Source organism: Ovis aries, chromosome 9 (assembly GCF_016772045.2).
Source record: "Ovis aries strain OAR_USU_Benz2616 breed Rambouillet chromosome 9, ARS-UI_Ramb_v3.0, whole genome shotgun sequence".
Classification (NCBI taxonomy): domain Eukaryota; kingdom Metazoa; phylum Chordata; class Mammalia; order Artiodactyla; family Bovidae; genus Ovis; species Ovis aries.
The window spans coordinates 41,029,363-41,051,422 of NC_056062.1; the positions used below are offsets into that span (position 1 = coordinate 41,029,363).

Here is a 22,060-nt window from a genome sequence, read left to right on the forward strand (position 1 = left end):
CCCTGCTTTGAACACTTGCTAAACGTACAGAAATACCTAAAGTGTGATTTTATTTTCAAAAGTATGCCATCAACACAATAGCCTGCTTTATAGTTCGCTGTCCCTAGAGTAAGAAAAGGTTTCACCATGTAGCTTAGGCAAAGTATTTAAAGAAATACATGCATATTTCATAAATAAGACACAGAAAATATCTCCCCCAATCACATATAAATGTGCTTTTGAAAAATCAGTGCGTTTGTATATTTATATTTAACTTTTCCCTTCAAATTTTTATTTTGAGGAAAAAAAAAGTTTCCTTCAAAAGAAAAGCACAATAAACATACACTTAGAATTGTTTTTCCACTTTTAAACTTTTAACATAGGTATAAGTCTTTCATATCAAAGTAATATTGGCTTTTTTCTAAGGGTAAAAAGTTAAGAATTGAAAGAAAAACATCAATAGTTTCCCTAACCAAGACGAGTTGTTAATTTTTTCCTGCCAAGGTTCTTTTATGCAAAATTCTTTTCTTTTTTTTTTTTTCAACACACAGCTTTTAGAGATGTGTTACCAAATTGTCACTTTTCCTTTCAGGTTCTTTCGATGAATAATTTTATTTTAAACATAATTGCCATTATGCTCTCTAAATAATTTGCACCTTGTTTTGTTTCACTGACATAACACAATTTTTGTAAACATAGTGGGTTTTAAATATTGAAGCCATAGTCTATCAAGTCGCTGTATCATCATCTAAGTAATCCTTTTCCTATTCCTGGATAAATAAGCTGTTTCTAATTTTCTTCTATAAAAATGAGTGCTATAGTAATGGTCTTTAGATACAAAAGAAATGATGTTTATAAGTACAGTTTTTATGTCCAGATATCCTGGATTGGAATCCTTGTTTCACTGCTGACAAAATATGTATGTTTGGGCATTGCTATGTCATCTCTCTGACATAGTAAATTAATGTGTAAAATGGAAAAAAATAGTCATATGTCATAAGCTTTTGGTGTAGCCATTAAACGGTAATGCATTTAAAAAATTCAGTAATGTATCCAGCACAGAGTAAACTATCACTATTATATACAAAGTATTTGCTATATTTAAGATTATTCCTTGGCTAGGTTTCCACAGTAGGATTACTGTGTCAAAGATGATGGCCATTTTTAAGACTTATTTTTTTCTGGAAAGAACTGTTCAATCTATGCCAACCAAACCTATATGATACTGTGTTGTATATTATCATTGTTATCAATATTATTTTTTGAGACAATTTTTAATTTAGGAACAAAATTTTAATGACAGATAAACTCATCACATTCTTGTTTAAATGTATGAATTCTGTGGTTTGAAATTTTGAACATATTTTCACTCTGTTGCAACATTCTTTCTTTTTGAAATAATAATTTTACTTCCTCTTACCATTTTTGAATTCTATGTATCTCTTCTAAAATTTTATTTAATCTTCTAATAAATGTACTTGTGTGTGTGATTGTGTTCAGTTGCTGAGTCTTGTCTGACTCTTTGCAGCTCCATGGACTATATAGCTCACCAGGTTCCTCTGTCCATGGGATTTCCCAGGTAAGAATACTGGAGTGAGGTACCACATCCTACTCCAGGGGATCTTCCTGATGCAGGGATTGAACCTGAGTCTCTTGGGTCTCCTACATTGGCAGAAAGATTCTTTACCACTAGCATCACCTGGGAAGCCCAATAAAAGGAGTGGATTGCCATGCCCTCCTCCAGGAGACCTTGCCAACCCAGGGATCAAACCCAGGTCTCCTGCATTACTGTCTGAGCCACCAGTGAAGCTCACAAATACTGGAGTGTGTAGTCTATCCCTTCGCCAGGGATCTTTCTGACCCAGGAATTGAACAAGGGTCTCCTGCACTGCAGGTGGATTCCTTACCAGCTGAGGTACCAAGGAAGCCCAATAAATATACTATCCCTTCTCTTTAACACACAACTAAATTTATATCTAATATTTGGAAGTATTATCCTGAAGACAGTACCTTGGACAGCAAGGAGATCAAACCAGTCAATCCTGAAGGAAATCAACCCTGAATATTCATTGGAAGGACCGATGCTGAAGTTGGAACTCCAATATTTTAGCCACCTGATGTGAAGAGCTGACTCGTTGGAAAAGACTCTGATGCTGGGAAAGGTCGAAGGCAGGAGGAGAAGGGGATGACAGAGGATGAGATGGTTGGACGGCATCACCAACTCAATGGACATGAGAGCAAACTCCAGGAGACAGTGAAGACAGGAAAGCCTGGTGTGCTGCAGTTCATGAGGTCACAGAGCGTTGGACACAACTGAGCAATGGAACAAAAACAATCCTGAACAGACTATGCACTTACTGTGAGAACAGCAGCAATCTTCTTGGCTACAGAGGGGGTAATTTGAAAGGCATGAGCAAACTGCCAGCCTTCCAAATCAAAGACAGCCTTGATTCCATTCCGCTGTGTCTCTACCTCCTGGACAATAAGCTCCGACGTGATTAGACTCACACGAAATGCATCATAAGCTGTGAAAACTTTAGGGTCCCAGTGCGCTGAAAAAAAAAAAGTAAAAACTCATATCTCAGCACTGTCTGAAGAATAAAGAATCAGAAAGATTTACAGAAGGAAATGGATTCCTTTTAGATTTAAAGATCAATAGAAATAATACATATACGAAGATCATGAATAGAATAACAGATCAAATTGGTGGTCTAAGAACATAAGCCTGCTTTTCCCTCCCTCAAACCCCTAGTAAAAAACAGATTCTTTCAATTTCCCTGGTGGTCTAGTGGTTAGGGCTTTCCCTTCCAGTGTAGCAGGGGAGGGTTCGATCCCTGGGAGCTAATATCCCACATGCCCTGGGGTCCAAAAACCAAAACATAAAACAGAAACCATATTGTAACAAATTCAACAAAGACTTTAAAAAAAAAAAAAAGTGAAAGTGTTAGTCACTCAGTTGTGTCCTACATTTTGTGACCCCCATGGACTATAGTCCACCAGGTGCCTCTGTCCATGAGATTTTCCAGGTAAGAATATTGGAGAGGGTTGCCGTTCTCTTCACCAGGAGCTCTTCCTGACCCAGGGATCACACATGTGTCTCCTTGTCCACATCAGGAAAAAAAAAAAAAAGAACAGATTCCTAAGAGCATGGGGAAAATAAAAGAATGAATGCAGGCTGTATGTGATGGCCAGATGAAACTATAGCACAAAATATGCAGGACGGAGCTGTGGCTGAAGGTGGGAATGCCTCTGGATATGCTCCATGTTCAAAGGTATTGAAAATAGGAAAAGCAAGGCTCTGGATTACCAAGAGTAGCCAGGGTCCTATGGTAACCACAGAGGTTGTTGCTAAGGGAAATGTGTGAGACAGGCAGGTAGATTCTCTCTGACACCCCTCCGTGATGAGCAGCGTGTAGCGGTCATGTCCACACAGGCTAGAACAGTGAGCATGGTCTTGGAAAGTCAAGTCAAGAAGCACTAGGGTAGCCATCCAGGAAAAACAAGGAATACCTGTGCTAAGGAGCTGCTGAATTCTTGTCCTCTCCCCTCCCCCACTAGTCCTGGGGGAGGCCATGATGGGCAAAAGTGACAGTAATAGGCAAGCAGGCGATCTATTAAAAAGATATGCAACCGCTACGAATTATAACATTTTTTAAAACACTGACACACAAAAGAAGAAAGGATCCAACTCAATAGAAAAAGGTATTACAATCAAAGGAGACAGCTAATAAAGCAAGAAATGGTAAAGGAAACAAAATAGTCTCAGTGAGGAAAAATAAAGATACCGTAGGCTATTATTGTGTGTGTGTTAGTCACTCAGTCGTGTCTGACTCTGCGACCCCATGGACTGTAGCCCTCCAGGCTCCTCTGTCCATGGGATTCTCCAGGCAAGAATACTGGAGTGGATTGCCATGCCCTCCTCCAACGGATCTTCCCGACCCAGGGATCGAACTTGGCTCTCTTGCATTGCAGGCAGATTCTTTACTGTCAGAGCCACCAGGGAAGCCCTAGGCTATTATATAAGAGGCTATTATGAAAAAGAATCAGTTGAGATCTTGGAAATAAAATGACAATTTGAGCAAATCTCTGTTAATAGGACAACTGTCAGAAAACACACAGCCAACAAGTGAATAAGGGTCTGGAATATCGAGGTGAGAAATTCTCTCAGTTTCAGCATAGGAGAGCTAGAAGTCAGCATGTATGAATAAAAAGGTAAGAGACAGGCAGCTAGATACAGAGGTTTCAAAATCCAACTCATCAGAGTTCTGGTAATAGGCAACAGAGGGGAAAGGAAAATTCTTCCAGAGCTGCAAAAAGATGCAAATATTCAGATTAAAAGTTTGGTGCCATACCTAACAAGATGAAGGGAGGAAAAAGATTTTTGACTAAGGAAAGGTAAAATTCTAAAAATACCCAAGTTTCTGGCTTAGACAATCGGGTAGAATGGTGGTACCATTTGTTGAGATATACTGGAAGAGAAATGGTTGGGGAAGGAAAGATTATAGGCAGTTTTGAACACATTAAAATCGTGCTGGTGAAATGTCCAGGCGGATACAGTTGAGACAGGGAACTGGTTGTCTGGAGGATTGAGAAACAAAGAGAGGATGGGCTGAAGATACAAATCTCAAGGATTTTGTGGTTATATATAGGCCTATGGCAGTGATTATTGTGGACTTAACATTTCTCTCTGTTGTAGTACAGAGATATATAGCTAAGAAGAGGAGGCTGGAGCCAATATCTAAAAGAATTTCAGAATCTGAAGTAGAATATGTAGTGCCAGTGAAGGAGACTAAGAATAAACAGTTAAGTTGGAAGAAAACACCAGGAGACTGTGGTATCAGAGAGGAAGAGGTTTGCTGTGAAAAGATGATCACTGATGATTTGCTAAGGTCATTTCAGCAGAAAGATGGGAGTGAAACCAGTGCAGGGGATGTTGAGAGGAGCTATGAGAAAATGTGAATGGTGAACATGACTAACTTAAAAAGTGTGGCTGAGAATGGGAAGTGTGGGGAGGTGGCTGAGTTGGAGGCCAAAGGGTCTCATGGGATTGAGGAGGGAATTCTGGCTGACCCTAACAGATTTAGATGTCAATGGGTAGTGTGTAATAGCATGGGAAATTATGAAGGCAAAGAAACAAGCAATAATCAGAGGTATTCCTAGGAAGGCACAATGGGATTGCTCTTTACTTTTACAATTTGTTTATTTATTTATTTGGCTATGCTGAGTGTTTGTTGCTGCTTGGGCTTTTCTGCACTTGTGGTGAGTGGGGGCTGCTCCCTAGTTGCGGTGTGTGGGCTTCTCCCTATGGTGGCTTCTCTTGTTGCTGAGCACAGGCTCTAGAGCCTTTTGGATTCAGTAACTGGGACACCACATAAGCTCAGTAGTTGCATCTCCCGGACTTTAGGAGCACAGGTTCAGTAGTTGTGGCATATGGACTTAGTTGCTCCAAGGCATGTAGACTCTTCCCAGACCAGGGAAGACCCTGTCTCCTGAATTAGCCGGCAGATTCTTTGCCTCTGAGCCACCAAGAGAGCCCTGCTTAATGACTTAATGACCTAATGACTAAGTGACAACCACAAAACCCAAGTTAAAAGTTAAAAAGCCAAACTCTTAAATATGAACTCATGGAAGCTTCTGACATGGCAGTCAAGAGAAATAGAAAAGAGGAGGCGTGTGTGACTTACCAATTCTGTAGATCAGAACTTTGCTGCCGGTGGGGTCTCGGGCTCTCAGGACACCGACATAGCCCGCCTTCAGGAGGCCAAGGATGCTTCTAGGGTGGAGATCTGCACTTATTTCTGGACATTCTGCTCTCCACTTAAAATAGTTTTTAAGTAACTAAAAAATAAAATACAAATTGTTTACAGATAGCATACACGGTAAGCCTTTTATAAGAGTGATGGGAAAGTCTTGGCATCATGTAGGGCCCTTGCCAAGCTAATAGAACTCTAGATCACAAAATCTATTATGACAGGATTTTAACCTGGGGTATTTATTTAGCTGCAAAAACTAAAAGTACTCTTCATCCAAGATTTTGGATGATAGGAATTAGTCACAAACTCAAAGTAGAGGGATTTTTATGTGACCTCCAGCTTTCCCCCTGCCCAGCATGGAAGCCTGGACATTTTTCCACACTTCAGGGCTGGGAGGAATTTTTTTTTTTTTTTTTTTTTTGCCACGTTACATGGCTTCTGGGATGTCAGTTCCCCAACCAGGCATTGAACCCAGGCCCTCGGCAGTGAAAGTGTGCAGTCCCAACATGAACAGTATGAAAAGGCAAAATGATAGGATACCAAAGAGGAACTCCCCAGGTCATTAGGTGCCCAATATGCTACTGGAGATCAGTGGAGAAATAACTCCAGAAAGAATGAAGGGATGGAGCCAAAGCAAAAACAATACCCAGTTGTGGATGTCACTGGTGATAAAAGCAAGATCTGATGCTGTAAAGAGCAATATTGCATAGGAACCTGGAATGTCAGGTCCGTGAATCAAGGCAAATTGGAAGTGGTCAAACAAGAGATGGCAAGGGTGAACGTCGACATTCTAGGAATCAGCGAACTAAAATGGACTGGAATGGGTGAATTTAACTCAGATGACCATTATATCTACTACTGTGGGCAGGAATCCCTCAGAAGAAATGGAGTAGCCATCATGGTCAACAAAAGAGTCCGAAATGCAGTACTTGGATGCAATCTCAAAAACGACAGAATGATCTCTGTTCATCTCCAAGGCAAACCATTCAATATCACAGTTATCCAAGTCTATGCCCCAACCAGTAATGCTGAAGAAACTGAAGTTGAACGGTTTTATGAAGACCTACAAGACCTTGTAGAACTAACACCCAAAACAGATGTCCTTTTCATTATAGGGGACTGGAATGCAAAAGTAGGAAGTCAAGAAACACCAGGAATAACAGGCAAATTTGGCCTTGGAATGCGGAATGAAGCAGGGCAAAGACTAATAGAGTTTCGCCAAGAAAATGCACTGGTCATAGCAAACACTCTCTTCCAACAACACAAGAGAAGACTCTACACATGGACATCACCAGATGGTCAACACCGAAATCAAATTGATGACATTCTTTGCAGCCAAAGATGGAGAAGCTCTATACAGTCAACAAAAACAAGACCAGGAGCTGACTGTGGCTCAGATCATAAACTCCTTATTACCAAATTCAGACTCAAATTGAAGAAAGTAGGGAAAACTGCTAGACCATTCAGGTATGACCTAAATCAAATCCCTTATGATTATACAGTGGAAGTGAGAAATAGATTTAAGGGACTAGATCTGATAGATAGAGTGCCTGATGAACTATGGAATGAGGTTCGTGACATTGTACAGGAGACAGGGATCAAGACCATCCCCATGGAAAAGAAATGCAAAAAAGCAAAATGGCTGTCTGGGGAGGCCTTACAAATAGCTGTGAAAAGAAGAGAGGCGAAAAGGAAAGATATAAGCATCTGAATGCAGAGTTCCAAAGAATAGCAAGAAGACATAAGAAAGCCTTCTTCAGTGATCAATGCAAAGAAATAGAGGAAAACAACAGAATGGGAAAGACTAGAGATCTCTTCAAGAAAATTAGAGATACCAAGGGAAAATTTCATGCAAAGATGGGCTCGATAAAGGACAGAAATGGTATGGACCTAACAGAAGCAGAAGATATTAAGAAGAGGTAGCAAGAATACATGTAAGAACTGTACAAAAAAGATCTTCACGACCCAGATAATCATGATGATGTGATCACTAATCTAGAGCCAGACATCTTGGAATGTGAAATCAAGTGGGCCTTAGAAAGCATCACTATGAACAAAGCTAGTGGAGGTGATGGAATTCCAGTTGAGCTGTTTCAAACCCTGAAAGATGATGCTGTGAAAGTGCTGTACTCAATATGAAAGCAAATTTAGAAAACTCAGCAGTGGCCGCAGGACTGGAAAAGGTCAGTTTTCATTCCAATTCCAAAGAAAGGCAATGCCAAAGAATGCTCAAACTGCCACACAATTACACTCATCTCACATGCTAGTAAAGTAATGCTCAAAATTCTCCAAGCCAGGCTTCAGCAATACCTGAACCGTGAACTCCCTGATGTTCAAGCTGGATTTAGAAAAGGCAGAGGAACCAGAGATCAAATTGCCAACATCCACTGGATCATGGAAAAAGCAAGAGAGTTCCAGAAAAACATATATTTCTGCTTTACTGACTATGTCAAAGCCTTTGACTGTGTGGATCACATTAAACTGTGGAAAATTCTGAAAGAGATGGGAATACCAGACCACCTAACCTGCCTCTTGAGAAATCTGTATGCACGTCAGGAAGCAACAGTTAGAACTGCACATGGAACAACAGACTGGTTCCAAATAGGAAAAGGAGTACATCAAGGTTGTATATTGTCACTCTGCTTATTTAACTTCTATGCAGAGTACATCATGAGAAACGCTGGACTGGAAGAAACACAAGCTGGAATCAAGATTGCCGGGAGAAATATCAATAACCTCAGATATGCAGATGACACCACCCTTATGGCAGAAAGTGAAGAGGAACTAAAAAGCCTCTTGATGAAAGTGAAAGAGGAGAGTGAAAAAGTTGGCTTAAAGCTCAACATTCAGAAAACGAAGATCATGGCAGCCGGTCCCATCACTTCATGGGAAATAGATAGGGAAACAGTGGAAACAGTGTCAGACTTTATTTTGGGGGGCTCCAAAATCACTGCAGATGGTGACTGCAGCCATGAAATTAAAAGACGCTTACTGCTTGGAAGAAAAGTTATGACCAACCTAGATAGCATATTCAAAAGCAGAGACATTACTTTGCCAACTAAGGTCCGTCTAGTCAAGGCTATGGTTTTTCCTGTGGTCATGTATGGATGTGAGAGTTGGACTGTGAAGAAGGCTGAGCGCCAAAGAATTGATGCTTTTGAACTGTGGTGTTAGAGAAGACTCTTGAGAGTCCCTTGGACTGCAAGGAGATCCAACCAGTCCATTCTGAAGGAGATCAATCCTGGGATTTCTTTGGAAGGAATGATGCTAAAGCTGCAGCTCCCAGTACTTTGGCCACCTCATGTGAAGAGTTGACTCATTGGAAAAGACTCTGATGCTGGGAGGGATTGGGGGCAGGAGGAGAAGGGGACGACCGAGGATGAGATGGCTGAATGGCATCATGGACTCGATGGACGTGAGTCTGAGTGAACTCCGGGAGATGGTGATGGACAGGGAGGCCTGGCGTGCTGCGATTCATTGGGTCGCGAGGAGCTGGACATGACTGAGCGACTGAACTGAACTGAACTGATGGTAAAGAGACTCCCAAAGACAGCTGTCAACGATGCCTTCCTTCGGGGACTTCCCTGGTGGTCCACTGGTTAAGACTTCCTGCTTCCAGTGCAGGCGGCTCGGGTTTGATCCCTGGTAGGGAACTAATCTCACAAGCTGCATGGTACAGTCAAAAATAAATAAATAAATATTTTAAAGTGCCCTCCATCCAGTGTACATATGTCCCAATTCCACCAGGTAGTGGAGTCCATTGATTCCTTCCTCTGGAAGCTGAGCTGGCCTCTCATCTCCCTTTGACAGAAGTGACACTGTGCTAGGGTAAGAAGCCTCTTTTTTTGCTTTTTGGGATCCAGACACCACGTGCATACCTGCTAAGTCATTTTAGTCATGTCTAACTCTTTGCAACCCCATGGACTGTAGCCTGCCAGGCGCTTCTGTCCATGGGATTTCCTAGGCAAGAATACCAGAATGGGTTGCCATTTGCTCCTCCAGGGAATCTTCCTGACCCAAGGATCAAACCAGAGTCTGCTACGTCTGTCTTTTGCATTATTGCAGGGGCGAGGCGGGGGGCAAGATTTTTTACCACTACTGCCACCTGGGATGTCCATTGTGGAGAATACTTACCTCAAATTACACTTTTAAAATGTACTATATTTCAATAGATCTCTTCATGATTTTCAGTTTTTCTAAAATGACAATATATTTGTTTTGAGTTTAAAGAGATCTATTAGCAATGTGGAACCAAAGTTCAGATCATAGGAAAGGACAAATTTTGCTTCTGAGTCATTGGAATAAACATGATAACTGTATTCACAAAGTAGCAATGATCTGGAGGAGAACCTACAAGTTTAAAAAAACCAAGCCTTGGGGGGATGTCAATGGCTGGGAATGGCTGGAGGAAAAGAGAATCTGGTTGCACCACAGGCGAACTGGTGCCATGATGCATAGACGGGAGGGAAATGGCATCTGTTTTGCTCTGCTTCTCTGTTTCCCTCTCTTTCTTTCTCTCACTCTGTCATGTTTGTATTTAATAAACTTGCCTTAATGTTACTAAGAGTTAAATGCAACAGAGAGGTTAGAAAGGAAAAAAATCAGTAAATTTGCCAACAAAGAAATACTTGGTGACCTAAAAAGCAGTTTCCAAATGCAGCAAGAACAAAAGACACATTGTAGATCCTAATGCATTCATTCTATGCACCAGATGAATTTCGCTTCCTCCTTCTGTCTTAGTGGGCATGGGAATAAGTGTTAATAGCATCTTCAATGTTCATCACTTTTTTGATACTTCCCTAGGATGTAAAAATAGTTCTTTAAACTTTGACTCAAGCAAAACACAAGAAGCACCATAGGAGCGCCAATAAAGAAATAACAATTTGAACTTCCCTGGTGATACAGTGGATAGGAATCCACCTGCCAGTGTAGGGGACACAGGTTTGATCCCTGGTCTGGGAAGATTCTGCATGCCATGGAGCAACTAAGCCCAGGAGCCACAACTACTGAGCCCTCATGCTGCAAATACTGACGCCCATGCACCTAGAGCCCATGCTCCATGAGAGAAAGCACCTCAAAGAGAAGCCCAAGCCCCACAAAGAAGCGTAGGCCTCACCTACCGCAACTAGAGAAAGCCCGCACGTAGCAACAGAGATGCGGCAGAGCCAAAAATAAAGTAATACTTTAAAAAAAAAATGTTCATTTTCCCATGGGAAAATAAAAAATTATAGCTTTATTAAAAGGGATCTTTCGAGTAAGAGAGCTGGGTTCTTCGGCTCATTGATCTCTGCAGAATTCTGGGCACTCAGGAAATAGGTACATGTATTGAGTGAAAGAATAAATAAATATATGATTAAAGCAGATGTGTTGGAAGATGTACAAATTACCCTCATACTTTTGACAATTTTTGCAAACTGAGAGCTCTACTCCTGGATATTTGATTAATTACCTTTTCACTGATAAATTCAAAGGTCCAGCTTACATAAATAAATTACGTAAAATTATGTAAACTGCTACTCAGCAGTTATCCAACAAACCACATAAAGTCCACAGCAACAAAAAAACCACATGCAAGTGAATATGCATTCCCCAAAGGCACCTGTTTTGTACCATTAGCAATAAATAAGATAAAAAGTTATAGCTTATCTTAGCCATGCTTCATAACAGAGTACATACTTTCAAATAAAGTTACAACCATCTTTGTGCCACTTTTCCAGGATTTAACTGCATCATTTCAATTCTTGCTCATGACCATTCTGAGAGGTAACTGTGGTTACCCCATATTGTGGGTAGGAAAACTAAAGTTCGAAGAAATTACACATTAATGGGAGGGCAGTAACTATCAGGAGCAGAGTGGAGACTGAAACTGACTCTTGATAAGGTAAACTTTACAAAAGAAGCTGTATTTAGCAGGCAGCCCTAAGATGGCAGAGGAATATGACAGGGAGACCACTTTCTCCCCCACAAATTCTTCAAAAGATCATTTGAAGACTGAGCAAATTCTACAAAACAACTTCTGAATGCTGGCAGAGGACACCAGGCACCCAGAAAGGCAGCCCATTGTCTTTGAAAGGAGGTAGGACAAAATATAAAAGATAAAAAGAAAGACAAAAGAGTTAGGAATGGAGACCCATCGTGGGGAGGGAGTCATGAAAGAGAAGTTTCCAAACACCAGGAAACCCTCTCACTGGCGGGGAGTTTTGGCATCTCAGAGGGCAACACAAGTGGGAGGAGAAAATAAATAAATAATACCCACAGATTACACACCTAACCATAAGCCCAGTGGAGAAGTAGCCCAGAGGCTCGCATCAGCCACCAGCAAGCAGGGACTGGACAGGGAGGCGTGGACTGCATTCCTTAGAGATAGGACCAGGCCTGAATGCCCTGAGGACAATCTGAGGGAGCTAACTGCGATAGCAATCCAAACTGTGGGATAGCCAGAGAGAGAAAAAAAGGAAAAGAGAGAGAGAGCAGTTTCCTGCAAAAAGCTCTAACCCAAGGCACTGTTGGGCTCGCTCACAGAACAAAGGACTGAGCCAATACCAGAGGAGAGCTAGCCAGCTGCAGACTGGCCCATCCCTGTTGGAAGGCAGAGAGGCAGGCAAGCGACAGCCAGAGCCAGAAGGCAACGGGCAATCTTGGCCCCAGAGACGGCATCCTCTAGCAAACAGTGAGCAGGCTCCCAAGTTGCTAACCAAGTCTTCCTGGGATCCCAGACGGTAGACATCTGCCAGGAGGGTCGCAGCCAGAGATCAGCTACCCAGAGGAGACACACGGCACACCTGAGATGGCGCTCCCGCTGCACACCCAGGAAACTGAGCGGCTGGGACAGGGGAGGTGATAAGATGCACTGCCCACCTGGGGAGTGTGTGCTCACTGAGCACCTGGTCACCTGAGCTGCTCAAACCTGGGAAGGGCTCAAAACCCAGGCCCAACCAAGTCTGTGCCTTTGTTGAGTACTCAAGAAGCTGAACCTGAGTGGCTTAGACCTGAGAAGTGTACGCAACCCAGGGCCCGCTTTAGACAATTCCCCTGCAGAGCAACTTGGAGCCTGAGCAGTAGAGACAGGGAAAGCAAACACGCCGGGAGTGGAGGCAAACCCAGTGTGGCCCAGACACTGCAAGCACTCCCCACACACACCAGTGATATTTGTTTGCAGTGTTCCTCCCTCCCCACAGCACAACTGAACAAGTGAGCCTAAATAAGTGACCACCTTCGCCCCCTTGTGTCAGGGTTGAAATTAGACACTGAAGAGATTTGCAAACAGAAGAAGCCAAGATAAACAGAGGGAACCACTTCGGAAGTGACAGGTGCAACAGACTAAAACCCTGTAGTTAGCACAGACTACATTGGGAGGGGCATATAGACCTCAAGGAGAAGTATTAGCTGGAACAAGGAACTATCTGAAACTGAACTGACCCCACACTGCCAGTAACAGCTCCAGAGAAACTCCTAGATATATTTTACTATTATCATTTTTTTAATTTTTTAAGTCTTTTATTACTTCTTTATTTTTCATTTTAAAGCAAATTTCATATATATATTTTATAATTTTGTGATTTTGTTTTGTTTTTTTAATATGTATTTTTGAGAGTTTAATCTCTAAATTTTTAATTTTTGCTTTTTGGTATTTGTTATCAATTTTCAACTTTTAAGAATCAAATCTTCAGTACTCATTTTTACTTTGGAATGTGATTACTGGCCTGATTGCCCTCTCCCCCTTTTGACTCTCCGTTTTTGCCCCCAAGTCGCCTCTATCTCCTCCCTCCTGCTTCTCTTCTCTACCCAAATTTGTGAATCTCTTTGGGTATTCCGGGCTATGGAGAATACTTAGGGAACTGATTACTGGCTGGATCTGTCTCTCTCCTTTTGGTTCCCCCTTTTATCCTGGCCACCCCTGTCTCCTTCCTCCCTCCTCTCTTCTCTGTGTAACTCTGTGAACATCTCTGAGGGATCCAGACTGTGGAGAGCACATAGGGAAGTGATTACTGGCTAGCTTGCTCTCTCCCCTTTTGACTCCACCTCTTCTCCTCCTGGTCACCTCTATCTCCCTCCTCCATGTAACTCTGTGAACCTCTCTGGGTGTCCCTCACTGTGGACAATCTTTTCTCCATTAACCTAGATGTTTTATCATTGGTGCTGTATGGATGGAGAAATCTTGAGGCTACTGTAAGAATAAGACTGAACCAGAGGAAGGAGGCTTAAGTTCAAAACTTGAGAACACCAGAAAACTCCTGACTCCAGGGAACATTAATTGACAAGAGCTCATCCAAAAGCCTCCATACCTGCTCTGAAACCAAGCTCTACCCAAGAGCCAACAAGTTCCAGAGCAAGACATACCACACTAATTCTCCAGCAACACAGGAACATAGCCCTGAGAATTAATATACAGGCTGCCCAAAGTCACACCAAACCCATAGACATCTCAAAACTCACTACTGGACACTTCATTGCACTCCAGAGAGAAGAGATCCAGCTCCACCCACCAGAACACTGACGCAAGATTCCCACCAGGAAACCATGACAAGCCACTTGTCCAACCCCACCCACAGGGAGGAACCTCCACAATAAAGAGGAAACATAAACTTCCAGCATACAGAAAGGCCACCTCAAACACAGCAATCCAAACAAGATGAAAAGGCAGAGAAATATTCAGCAAGTAAAGGAACATGATAAGTGCCCACCAAACCAAAGGAAAGAGGAGGAGATAGTGAGTCTACCTGAAAAAAAAATTCAGAATAATGATAATAAAAATGATCCAAAATCTTGAAAACAAAATGGAGTTACAGATAAATAGTCTGGAGTCAAAGATTGAGAAGATGCAAGAACAGTTTAACAAGGACCTAGAAGAAATAAAAAAAGAGTCAACATATAGTAAATAATGCAATAACTGAGATAAAAAACACTCTGGAGGGAACCAACAGTAGAATAACTGAGGCAGAAGATAGGATAAGTGAGGTGGAAGGTAGAAAGGTGGAAATAAATGAAGCAGAGAGGGAAAAAGAATTAAAAGAAATGAGGACAACCTCAGAGACCTCTGGGACAATGTCAAACGCCCCAACATTCGAATCATAGGAGTCCCAGAATAAGAAGACAAAAAGAAAGGCCATGAGAAAATACTTGAGGAGATAATAGTTGAAAACTTCCCTAAAATGGAGAAGGAAATAGCCACCCAAATCCAAGAAACCCAGAGAGTCCCAAACAGGATAAACCCAAGGTGAAACATCCCAAGACACATATTCATCAAACTAATGAAGATCAAACACAAAGAACAAATATTAAAAGCAGAAAGGGGAAAACAACAAATAACATAAGGATAACAGCTGATCTTTCAACAGAAACTCTTCAGGCCAGAAGGGAATGGCAGGGCATACTTGAAGTGCTGAAAGAAAAAAACCTACAACCCAGATTACTATATCCAGCAAAGATCTCATTCAAATATGAAGGAGAAATCAAAAGCTTTGCAGACAAGCAAAAGCTGAGAGAATTCAGCACCACCAAACCAGCTCTTCAATAAATGCTAAAGGATCTTCTCTAGACAGGAAACATAGAAAAGGTGTATAAACTCAAACCCAAAACAACAAAGTAAATGGCAACAGGATCATAGTTATCAATAATTACCTTAAATGTAAATGGGCTGAATGCTCCAACTAAAAGACAAAGACTGGCTGAATGGATACAAAAACAAGACCCTATATATGCTATCTACAAGAGACCCACCTCAAAATAAGGGACACATACAGACTGAAAGTGAAGGGCTGGAAAAAGAGATTTCACGCAAATAGAGACCAAAAGAAAGCAGGACCAGCAATACTCATATCAGATAAAATAGACTTTGAAATAAAGGTTGTGAAAAGAGACAAAGAAGGACACTACATAATGATCAAAGGATCAATCCAAGAAGAAGATACAACAATTATAAACATATATGCACCCAACACAGAAGCACTGCAATATGTAAGACAAATGCTAACAAGTAAGAAAGGGGAAATTAACAGTAACACGATAATAGTGGGAGACTTTAATACTCCACTCACACCTATGGACAGATCAACTAAACAGAAAATTGGCAAGGAAACACAAACTTTAAATGATACAATGGACCACTTTGACTTAATTGATATCTATAGGACATTTCACCCCAAAACAATGAATTTCACCTGTTTCTCAAGTGCACACGGAACCTTCTCCAGGATAGATCAAATCCTGGGCCATAAATCTAGCCTTGGTAAGTTCAAAAAAATTGAAATCATTCCAAGCATTGTTACTGATCACAATGCATTAAGATTAGATGTAAACTACAGGAAAAAAATATTAAAAATAGAAGCATATGGAGGCTAAACAACACGCGTCTGAATAACCAACAAATCACATAAGAAATTGAAAAAGAAATCAAAATACTCATAGAAATGAATTAAAATGAAAACACAACAATGTTTTGTTTTTCATTAAAGTGAAAACACAACAATAGGTCCCCAAACCTATGGGACTCAGTAAAAGCAGTGCTAAGGAGAAGGTTCATAGCAATACAACCTTACCTCAAGAAACAAGATAAAAATCAAATAAATAACCTAACTCTACACCTAAAGCAACTAGAAAAGGAAGAAATGAAGAACACCAGGGTTAGTAGAAGGAAAGAAATCATAAAAGTTAGGGCAGAAATAAATGAAAAAGAAACAAAGGAGACCATAGCAAAAATTAACAAAGCTAAAAGCTGGTTCTTTGAGAAGATAAATAAAATAGACAAACCATTAGCCAGACTCACCAAGAAAAAAAGGAAGAAAAATCAAATCAACAAAATCAGAAAAGAAAATGGAGAAATCACAATGGACAACACAGAAATACTAAGGTTCATAAGAGACTACCATCAGCAACTATATGCCAAAAAAATGGACAAATTGGAAGAAATGGACAAATTCTTAGAAAAGTATAACTTTCCAAAACTGAACCAGGAAGAAATGGAAAATCTTAACAGACCCGTCACAAGCACAGAAATCAACTATACTCAGAACTATTCCAGCAACCAAAAGCCAGCACCAGATGGCTTCACAGCTGAATTCTACCAAAAATTTAGAGAAGAGCTAACACCTATCCTACTCAAACTCTTCCAGAAAATTGCTGCTGCTGCTGCTAAGTCTTATCAGTCATGTCTGACGCTGTGCGACCCCATAGACGGCAGCCCATCAGGCTCCTCCGTCCCTGGGATTCTCCAGGCAAGAACACTGAAGTAGATTCCCATTTCCTTCTCCAATGCATGAAAGTGAAAAGTGAAAGTGAAATCGCTCAGTCGTGTCCGACTCTTAGCAACCCCATGGACTGTAGCCTACCAGGCTCCTCCACCCATGGGATTTCCCAGGCAAGAGTACTGGAGTGGGTTGCCATTGCCTTCTCTGCCAGAAAACTGCAGAGGAAGGTAAACTGCCAACCTCATTTATATGAAGCCACCATTACCCTAATACCAAAACCAGACAAAGATGCCACAAAAAAAGAAAACTACAGGCCAATATCACTGATGAACACAGATGCAAAAATCCTTAACAAAATTATAGGAAACAGAATCCAACAACATATTAAAAAGATTATATATCATGACCAAGTGGGCTTTATCCGAGGGATGAAAGGATTCTTTAATATCCACAAATCAATCAATGTGATACACCACATTAACAAATTGAAAAATAAAAACCATATGATTATCTCAATAGATGTAAAGAAAGCCTTTGACAAAATTCAACATCCATATATGATTGGAAAAAAAAAAAAAACCTCCAGAAAGCAGGAATAGAAGGAACATACTTCAAATTAATAAAAGCTATATATGACAAACCCACAGCAAACATTATCCTCAATGGTGAAAATTTGAAAGCATTTACCCTAAAGTCAGGAACAAGACAAGGGTGTACACTCTCACCACTACTATTCAACATAGTTTTGGAAGTTTTTGGCACAGCAGTCAGAGAAGAAAAAGAAATAAAAGGAATCCAGATTGGAAAAGAAAAATAAAACTCTCACTGTTTGCAGATGACATGATTCTCTATACAGAAAACCCTAAAGACTCCATCAGAAAATTACTAGAGCTAATCAATGAATATAGTAAAGTTTCAGGATATAAAATTAACACACAGAAATCCCTTGCATTCCTATACAATAACAGTGAGAAAACATAGAAATTAAGAAAACAATTCCATTCACCATTGCAACAAAAAGAATAAAATACTTAGGAATAAATCTACCTAAACAAACAAAAGACTTATATATAAACACTGATGAAAGAAATCAAAGAGGACACAAAGAGATGGAGAAATATACCATGTTTATGGATCGGAAGAATCAATATAGTGAAAATGAGTATACTACCCAAAGCAAACTATAGATTCAATGCAATCCCTATCAAGCTACCAACAGTATTTTTCAGAGAATTAGCACAAATAATTTCACAGTTTGTATGGAAATACAAAAAACTTTAAATGGCCAAAACAATCTTGAGAAAGAAGAATGGAACTGGAGGAATCAACTTGCGCTCCAGTCATCAAGACAGTATGGTACTGGCACAAAGACAGAAATATAGATCAATGGAACAAAATAGAAAGCCCAGAGATAAATCCACATGCCTATGGACACCTTATCTTTGACAAAGGAGGCAAGAATATACAATGGCGAAAAGACAATCCTTTAACAAGTGGTGCTGGTCAACCACTTGTAAAAGAATGAAACTAGAACACTTCCTATCACCATACACAAAAATAAACTCAAGATGGATTAAAGATCTAAATGTAAGATCAGAAATGATAAAGCTCCTAGAGGAAAACATAGGCAAAACACTCTCTGACATAAATCATAGCAGGATCCTCTATGACCCAGCTCCCAGAGTAAAAGCAAAAATAAACAAATGGGACCTAATTAAACCTAAAAGCTTTTGCACAATGAAGGAAACTATAAGCAAGGTGAAAAGACAACTTTCAGAATGAGAGAAAATAATAGCAAACGAAGCAATTGACAAAGAATTAATCTCCAAAATAAACAAGCAGCTCCTGCAGCTCAATTCCAGAAAAATAAACCCAGTTAAAAAAATGGGCCAAAGAACTAAACAGACATTTCTCCAAAAAAGACATGCAGATGGCTAACAGACGCATGAAAACATGCTCAACATCACTCATTATCAGAGAAATGCAAATCAAAAGCAGAATGAGGTACCATCTGACGCCAGTCAGAATGACTGCTATCAAAAAGTCTACAAACAATAAATGCTGGAGAGGGTGTGGAGAAAAGGGAAAACTGTTACACTATTGTTGGGAATCCAAACTAGTACGGACACTATGGCGAAGAGTGTGGAGATTCCTTAGAAAGCTGGAAATAGAACTACCATCAGTTCAGTTCAGTTGCTCAGTCGTGTCCAACTCTTTGCAATCCCATGAATTGCAGCACACCAGGCCTCCCTGTCCATCACCAACTCCCAGAGTTCACTCAAACTCATGAGCATCGAGTCGGTGATGCCATCCAGCCATCTCATCCTCTGTCGCCCCCTTCTCCTCCGGTCCCCAATCCCCCCCAGCATCAGGGTCTTTTCCAATGAGTCAACTCTTCACATGAGGTGGCCAAAGTATAGGGGTTTCAGCTTTAGCATCATTCCTTCCAATGAGCACCCAGAACCGGTCTCCTTTAGGATGGACAGGTTGGATCTCCTTGCAGTCCAAGGGACTCTCAAGAGTCTTCTCCAACACAGTTCAAAAGCATCAATTCCTCAGCGCTCAGCTTTCTTCACAGTCCAACTCTCACATCCATACATGACCACAGGAAAAACCATAGCCTTGACTAGATGGACCTTTTTTTGGCAAAGTAATGTCTCTGCTTTTGAATATGCTGTCTAGGTTGGTCATAACTTTTCTTCCAAGGAGTAAGTGTCTTTTAATATCATGGCTGCAATCACCATCTGCAGTGGTTTTGGAGTCCAAAAAAATAAAGTCTGACACTGTTTCCACTGTTTCCCCATCCATTTGCCATGAACTGATGGGACTGCATGCCATGATCTTAGTTTTCTAGAAGTTGAACTTTAAGCCAACTTTTTGGCTCTCCTCTTTCACTTTCATCAGGGGCTCTTAAGTTCCTCTTCACTTTCTGCCATAAGGGTGGTGTCATCTGCATATCTGAGGTTATTGATATTTCTCCCAGCAACCTTGATTCCAGCTTGTGCTTCTTCCAGCCCAGCGTTTCTCATGATGTATTCTGCATAGAAGTTAAATAAGCAGGATGACAATATGCAGCTTTGATGTACTCCTTTCCCTATTTGGAACCAGTCTGTTGTTCCATGTCCAGTTCTAACTGTTGCTTCCTGACCTGCATGTAGGTTTCTCAAGAGGCAGGTTAGGTGGTCTGGTATTCCCATCTCTTTCAGAATTTTCCACAGTTTATTGTGATCCACACAATCAAAGGCTTTGGCATAGTCAATAAAGCAGAAATAGATGTTTTTCTGGAACTCTCTTGCTTTTTCCATGATCCAGCAGATGTTGGCAGTTTGGTCTCTGATTCCTCTGCCTTTTCTAAAACCAGTTTGAACATCTGGAAGTTCATGGTTCATGTATTGCTGAAGCCTGGCTTGGAGAATTTTGAGCATTACTTCACTAGCATGTGAGATGAGTGCAATTGTGTGGCAGTTTGAGCATTCTTTGGCATTGCCTTTCTTAGGGATTGGAATGAAAACTGACCTTTTCCAGTCCTGCGGCCACTGCTGAGTTTTCCAAATTTGCTGGCATATTGAGTACAGCACTTTCACAGCATCATCTTTCAGGATTTGAAATAGTTCAACTGGAATTCCATCACCTCCACTAGCTTTGTTCATAGTGATGCTTTCTAAGGCCCACTTGACTTCACGTTCCAAGATGTCTGGCTCTAGGTGAATGATCACACTATTGTGATCACTTCTGGGTTGTGAAGATCTTTTTTGTACAGTTCTATGTATTCTTGCTACCTCTTCTTTATATATTCTGCTTCTGTTAAGTCCATATAATTTCTGTCCTTTATTGAGCCCATCTTTGCATGAAATGTTCCCTTGGTATCTCTAATTTTCTTGAAGAGATCTCTAGTCTTTCCCATTCTGTTGTTTTCCTCTATTTCTTTGCATTGATCACTGAGGATGGCTTTCTTATCTCTCCTTGCTAGTCTTTGGAACTCTGCATTCAGATGCTTATATCTTTCCTTTTCTCCTTTGCTTTTCACTTCTCTTCTTTTCACAGCTATTTGTAAGACCTCCTCAGACAGCCATTTTGCTTTTTGGCATTTCTTTTCCATGGGGATGGTCTTGATCCCTGTCTCCTGTACAATGTCACGAACCTTCATCCATAATTCATCAGGCACTCTGTCTATCAGATCTAGTCCCTTAAATCTATTTCTCACTTCCACTGTATCATCATAAGGGATTTGATTTAGGTCACACCTGAATGGTCTAGTGGTTTTCCCTACTTTCTTCAATATAATTCTGAATTTGTCAATAAAGAGTTTATGATCTGAGCCACAGTCAGCTCCCAGTCTTGTTTTTGCTGACTGTATAGAGCTTCTCCATCTACCATATGACCCAGCAATCCTATTGTGGGCATACACACTGAGGAAACCAGAATTGAAAGAGGCACATGTACCCCAATATTCATCGCAGCACTGTTTACAATAGCCAGGACATGGAAGCAACCTAGATGTTCATTGGCAGATGAATGGATAAGAAAGCTGTGGTGCCTATACACAATGGAATATTACTGAGCCATTAAAAAGAATGCATTTTAATCAGTTCTAATGAGATGGATGAAACTGGAGCCTATTATACAGAGTGAAGTAAGTCAGAAAGAAAAGCACCAACACAGTATCAGTTCAGTTCAGTCACTCAGTTGTGTCTGACTCTGTGACCCCATGAATTGCAGCACGCCAGGCCTCCCTGTCCATCACCAACTCCTGGAGTTCACTCAGACTCACGTCCATCGAGTCAGTGATGCCATCCAGCCATCTTATTCTCTGTCGGCCCCTTCTTCTCCTGCCCCCAATCCCTCCCAGCATCAATGTCTTTTCCAATGAGTCAACTCTTTGCATGAGGTGGCCAAAGTACTAGAGCCTCAGCTTTAGCATCATTCCTTCCAAAGAAATCCCAGGGTTGATCTCCTTCAGAATGGGCTGGTTGGATCTCCTTGCAGTCCAAGGGACTCTCAAAAGTCTTCTCCAACACCACAGTTCAAAAGCATCAATTCTTCGGTGCTCAGCTTTCTTCATAGTCCAACTCTCACATCCATACATGACCACAGGAAAAACCATAGCGTTGACTAGACGGACCTTTGTTGGCAAAGTAATGT

The 22,060-nt window shown here is 41.0% G+C and overlaps 1 protein-coding gene across 2 annotated transcripts in view; it reads right to left on the reverse strand.

Annotated features, from left to right (window-relative positions):
* Positions 1–22,060, reverse strand: part of TTPA (alpha tocopherol transfer protein) — a 34,440-nt gene that overhangs the window by 6,937 nt on the left and 5,443 nt on the right. For both annotated transcript variants that reach the window (XM_042253800.2, NM_001198882.1), the window contains 2 exon segments: positions 5,664–5,817; positions 2,338–2,531 (listed from right to left, as the gene is read on the reverse strand). In XM_042253800.2, the coding sequence (XP_042109734.1) occupies positions 2,338–2,531; positions 5,664–5,817 (348 nt within the window).